Source organism: Camellia sinensis, chromosome 6, assembly GCF_055761805.1.
Source record: "Camellia sinensis isolate YWXY chromosome 6, ASM5576180v1, whole genome shotgun sequence".
Taxonomy (NCBI): Eukaryota; Viridiplantae; Streptophyta; class Magnoliopsida; order Ericales; family Theaceae; genus Camellia; species Camellia sinensis.
Window position 1 is genome coordinate 98272899 of NC_138966.1, and position 6298 is coordinate 98279196.

Sequence of the window (6298 nt, forward strand, 5' to 3'; positions counted from 1 at the left end):
AATAATTTAAGGGGATTTAATATAATTAGCTCTTATTTTTTTGACACTACATTAAAATTTAATTTTCCCTAAATAAGTAACAGCCGAATTTCAGAACATTGGTTTGATCGTCTCAATTTTGTTTTGTTCACCTTCAAACAGAGAAGGCTAAGACTAGCTACAGAGAGATATTGACTGCCGGACTATAAAACAGTTTTCATACTCTTTACCATAAGCATCAATCCCACCATAGAGAGAGAGAGAGAGATAGAGGGAGAGAGAGAAAGCATGGATTCTAGAGCCATGTTAGAGAAGCCACATGCAGTGTGCATACCATTCCCAGTTCAAGGTCACATTAATCCCATGCTAAAACTAGCAAAACTCCTCCATAACAGAGGCTTCCACATTACCTTTGTCAACACAGAGTTCAACCACAAACGCCTCCTCAAATCCCGAGGCCCCGACTCGCTCAACGGCCTCCCCTCCTTCCGCTTTGAGGCCATACCTGACGGCCTCCCAGAATCCGACGCCGATGCCACCCAAGAGATTCCCTCCCTGTTGGAAGCCACCAGCAAACACTGCTTAGCTCCTTTTAAAGACCTTATCTACAAACTCAATAACACTGCTACATCGAATGTACCACAGGTCACTTGCATTGTCTCTGATGCGATCATGTGCTTCACACTCGCAGTTGCTGAAGAACTTGGCATCCCCCATGTTTTTTTCTGGTCAGCCGGTGCTTGTGGCTTCATGGGCATGCTCCAATACCGGAATCTTATCGAAAAGGGTTTCTTACCAGTCAAAGGTACATGTTTGTTTTCATATACTCCAATACATGTGTGTATTTTCAAAGTTCTTGGAGGTAGAATTCTTATTTACGGGTTTAATATGTAATTTAAAATTTTATACACTAATGTTGGTAGACTAAACTGGTGGGTTTAGTGTAGCCTATTAGTATTATGGCCTATTTTAGGTTCACAATGTTTATTTAAACTACTCACTTTGTTTAGTTTAGAATTTTCAAAAACAGTTTATTTAAACTACTCACTTTGTTTAGTTTAGAATTTTCAAAAACAGTTTATTATAAGTTTTCAATCCGCATTTTATTATTTTTAGTGATTTTTGTTAATATTTTAATTATTTTTTGTAAAATTTTTTAGATTTACTTAATTTAGATATTCTTAATTATTATAAAAATTGTGCAAAAAACTTTTCAAAATTCATTTAATACAAAAATTCAATATATTTTTGTATAATTTAAAAAATAGATTATCTATATTTTTTATTAATAATAATAATAATAATAATAATAATATGATCCAAACATATACCTACTCATATTTTTTTAACTTAATTTTTGTATGAATGATATATCCAAAAGGTTTAACGATTCAAATCAACAAAAATAGATCAAGTTTTGTTGATCCACGGTGGGCCCGTAATGGGCAAATCTGGATACTTCTATTGGTGATTTCGTTGTGGTTATTGTTTAGTAAGGTTAGGTGTAATTTCAGTTGATGGTTGAGCTTATAAATTTTTTTTTTTTTTTTTTTTTTGGGGCTGATAAAAATATATATATATATATATATAATTGTTTAGTTTAATGTAATTATTTTTATAGTCATAATTAATTCTATTGACATATATATATATATATATATATTTAAGTAAAAAAATATTTAATTTTAAATTATTTTAAATTGATATTACCACAATGAAAGAAATTTCAAAACTATAGGTGTTGCCCCAGCCATAATAGAGACGAGCAAACAACTCCCATACGACAAATAATTGGTTGTGACAATTTTTTATGATAAAATTGCTACACTCATGTGACATTACTAATAATAATAATAATTTTAAATTCTGACTTATGATGAATGTTCATAATTTTTTTGAATCAAAGTGGAAACTCAAACCATTTGTAGTTTACTTCGGTTGTTTGGTTTTAAGGAATAGTTGGTTTGATACTGGATCAAAATACTTGGAATCGATCGAAGTTAATTTGTTTCGTTACTCGAACTAATCATATCCATATCTTCCTCTAAGTTCATCATCGTATATAAGCAAGAACAGTAATGCTAGATATCATGAAAAAAAAATTCATGAAAATAATCATGAAAGTTTTGTGACTCTTGGATTACACTTAGAATAAAGCACCACACACTAATCAAGGTAATCCAAAATTCATAAATCTTTCATGATCATTTTCATAAAAAAAATTTCATGATTCCTAACTTTTCTCAAGCAAGAATGATGCACATATTTTATTATATCCAGATTGAGATCATCTCTATTACATATATTAATTAGATTGAGATCTTCTTCTTTTTTATCAGCAAAGAAAAATTTCATTAACAACATGAAATTACAGGTACAGGAAGATGACATGCATCGAGAGAGATTCGGAAAGTATAAAAATACTCATACTACTGTTACTCGCACCCATACCACCAACCCCTTGACCTCACGATTTTTTTGTTTTAAAACAGAAAAGTTAAGAAGAACTTAACTAGAAAATTAAAAATACATAAATCCCTACAAAATCAACCCACCAAACACCACTGATCAACCCAAAAATCACCTAACACCTATGCTGCTACAACTCCCTAAGCACACACCACGCCTCTGCTGCAGCCCACACCTACGCTGCTACACCTCACCTCAGCCCACACCAACCACGCCTATGCTTCAGCTACAACTCCCCAGGCCCTCACCTATGATGTTACAACACCACCAAAGCCAACACCGGAAACCACCAACCAAGCCGCTGCAACTCCCCTGCTAATCTGCCCACACATACGCCTACGCTGCTGCCACACCCAATCCCACACCTATGCTGCTATTCCGACCAAGAACAACACCAAAGCCAACACCAGAAAACACCAACCCTGCCGCTGCAACTCCCCTGCTAAACTTGACAGCGCAGCTCCAATTTTTGCTGCAATGCCGAACTCCTCTCCAGTGGTGGTGATAGTATTTCCAGAACTCCTCACCGACCAAAAGAGCTACCTCGGCTGAGGCTGAAAGGATAACTTTGAAAACCAGCAGTTCTTCACCTTACTCACCCCGCGGAACCACACACCCACCGAAAACCGACCACCCTCTGGGACACCTCCAAAACAATGGAAGAAATTCACCCCTCAAACTTTCACTCGAAGAGGAGCGCTCGAGTGAAAACCAGACAGAACTGGATCGCCAACGACACCCATGTTTCCGCCCAAACAGAGCATCAAAACTACTCCACCAATCTGAACCGAAATTCACCCCTCAAGCTCCTACTTGCAAGAGAGTGCTCGAATGAAGATCCTGGACGACCCCTGATGAATTAGCTGTAACGGTCCCCAACACACCACCAAAAAAACTCTACCGCAGCAACGCCGAACACCTAGGTGGGGAAAATGGGGGACTCACGTTTATTGAAAGAAAGAAACTAACAGGAGGAAAGAGCTAGGCCAAAAAGAGGCCGGAAGGAGCTAGGCCAGCCGACCGCCATAGCCAAAGGCGACGGCCGGCCGACCCAAAAAGAGGCCGGGAAAGGAGGTTTTTAGAGAGAGAGAGAGAGAGAATTGGATTGAGAACTTCTTCGTTATATTATTCAAGAGTTATAAAATAATCATGTGAATTTATTTACATTCCAAATTAGTTAAAAAAATAAATAAATTCCAACTATTCATGTGAAGTGGATTTTTCACTATATTTAGATGATACAGTAGAGATCCTGCATTACAACTATGTAATGGAGAGCATCGTAGATAATATAACTAAGGTATTGAACCTTTTATTTTATGTTTTTGATATATAATTGATATTATCATTATTGTGATTTGCAGACCCAAGTTCTATCACAAATGAGTATTTGAATACAGTTATAGATTGGATACCCAGTATGCAAGGTATACGCTTGAAGGATATCCCAAGTATTATTCACAGCGTTAATCTTAGTGATTTTATGATTAAATTTGCGTTGGAGATAAATGAGAGAACTCTCAAATCTTCTGCAATTATTTTTAACACATTCGAGGAATTGGAACATGAAGTTTTGTATGCACTTTCATCCACATTTCCTCCAGTTTACACCATTGGACCTTTACAATTACTCCTGAATCAGGTCAAGGATGACAGTTTAAAGTCAATAGGATCAAATCTTTGGAAAGAAGTTCCTGGGTGCCTAGAATGGCTCAACTCCAAAGAACCTAACTCTGTTGTTTATGTAAATTATGGAAGCATCACTGTAATGACATCAAACCAGTTAATTGAGTTTGCTTGGGGACTTGCTAATAGTAACCAGACCTTTTTATGGATAGTAAGGCCTGATCTTGTAGCCGGCGACTTGGCTATTATTCCACCAGAGTTTGTGATAGAGACCAAAGAAAGAGGCCTACTTGCAAGCTGGTGTCCACAAGAGCAAGTTCTTGCCCATCCGTCTATTGGAGGGTTTTTAACTCACTGTGGGTGGAACTCAACTATTGAAAGCATTTCAAGCGGAGTGCCAATGATATGTTGGCCATATTTCGGAGATCAACAAACCAACTGTTGGTATAGCTGCACTCAATGGGGATTTGGAGTAGAGATGGACAATGATGTTAAGAGAGATGTAGTTGAGAGGCTTGTGAGGGAGTTGATGTATGGACACAAGGGCAAGGAGATGAAGAAAAGAGTCATGGAGTGGAGGAAAATAGCTGAAGAGGCCACTATGAGTTCATCCGCTTCGTCATTCTTGAATCTAGAGAAAATGATTATGCAAGTGCTTCTCCCTCCTAGACGTTAGGATAATTAGAGACTAGTTCACAATAAATGTCTTCTTTCTATTTCAATATATTGTTTTGATTTGGGATGTGTTGTTTGAGAATTATTGTTTGTTATTGGCATTGAGTTTAAAAAAATTATTGTATGTGATGATTTAGCTCATCAAGATCATATAAGACAAATGACATTTTCGCCATATCTACCATCGCCACTACAATATAAAAATTGAAAGAGAAATAAAGCTTCGTTTGTTTCGACAAAAAATATTTTTTAAAAAACATGCTTCGTAGATTTTTTTTTTTTCTTTAGAAAATGTTTTCTTATGCTTGGTTGGATTCTTGAAATTAATGTACTAATGGTTGTATTAGTAGCGGCAGTAGTGACAACGATAGGGTGGAGTGAAAATGGAAGTATTGGGGGTGGTAGTGGTGGTAGTGGTGTGGCAACAATGGTGGTGGCAGCGATCTAGGCCGGCCCTGAATCTTTCGGGGCCTAAAGCGAACATTAAATTGAGACCCTTGATATCTCACTTCCAAAAAAAATGTTAATGAAATAGTAAATATTCACAATTTTTTTTTATTTTTCTAGTATCCACAGAAAACTTGTTGAATATAATTACTAAAATATAAAAAAATCATTACAAAGATTGAAAAAAATAAAATGTAATTTTGTTGCTTTATTATTTAGCAAAATTCAATTTACAAAAAGTTAAAAGTAAAACAAAACATAAAGCAGTAATACCAAAAATAATTTATTTTGATCAAAAATAGAATATGTAAATGTATTTGATAGTGGGCCCTCTCTTATTTCTTTCAGTTGCTAAGAGGAAGAAAAGTTTTGGCCTTTGTTTGGTTTGGCCTCTTTTGCCTTTAGTTTGTGCTTTTCTAAGTCATATTTTAATGTTTGGACCCTTTTGTTTGTAGTTTTGCCCTTTCTAGTCGTATTTTAATTTTGGACCATGTATAAGTGATACAAATATTTGGAGGCTATCTTTTTGGAGCCCAAAGAGATTGCTTTGTTGGCTTTTACCCAGAGTTGGTCCTACCAATAGTGGTGGTGGTGGTAGTGGTTTGATGGTAATGGTGGCATTAGTGATAAGGTAGAGATGGTTGTAGTGGTGGGTATGGGGCGGTGGGTGTGTGTGTGACAGTGACAGTGTATGGACACCCTATTTTTGACGACCCTTCAAGACTTGGATATTCTTGCAGGTACATCCAATGACGAGTCTAGTTGCTCGCCGAGCGCTCAAAGTCCTTAATGAAACGCCACAGGTTTAAGCCTTCCAAACCTTATATCCTTTTTGTCTCCTTTTTGGACCATGTCTTAGCCTCTCTCCCCTAAAGTCTTTGGTGGCCTGCCGGCCATCTATGAGGGTTGCCGGCCAGGGCTTTTGGCCTGCCGACAATTTCGGCCACTAGTGTTCTCTGTAGATATTTTATGCCAGTTGTACCAGCTGGTTGCACAGAGGCTTGTATCTGCCCACACGTGGAGGGCTGGATCTCTTTGTATAGAATTCATATTTTCTATATATAGGGAGGCCCTCTCTCATATTTTAAGGTTAGAAGATTTA

General features: G+C 36.9%; 1 protein-coding gene across 1 annotated transcript; it reads left to right on the plus strand.

Moving 5' to 3' along the window:
- The first annotated feature begins 267 nt into the window (after positions 1–267).
- On the plus strand, positions 268–4750 carry LOC114295303 (7-deoxyloganetin glucosyltransferase). The gene is made up of 2 exons (XM_082874298.1): positions 268–784; positions 3813–4750. Exons 1-2 carry the CDS (start codon positions 268–270, stop codon positions 4748–4750), a joined length of 1455 nt encoding a protein of 484 aa, XP_082730424.1.
- Positions 4751–6298: the final 1548 nt, after the last annotated feature.

Excerpts from the sequence above, each read along its gene's own strand:
- LOC114295303 (XM_082874298.1), top strand. The coding sequence starts at position 268 with ATGGATTCTAGAGCCATGTTAGAGAAGCCACATGCAGTGTGCATACCA. Across the intron at positions 785-3,812 it reads GGGTTTCTTACCAGTCAAAG|ACCCAAGTTCTATCACAAAT; the intron begins GTACATGTTTGT and ends TGTGATTTGCAG.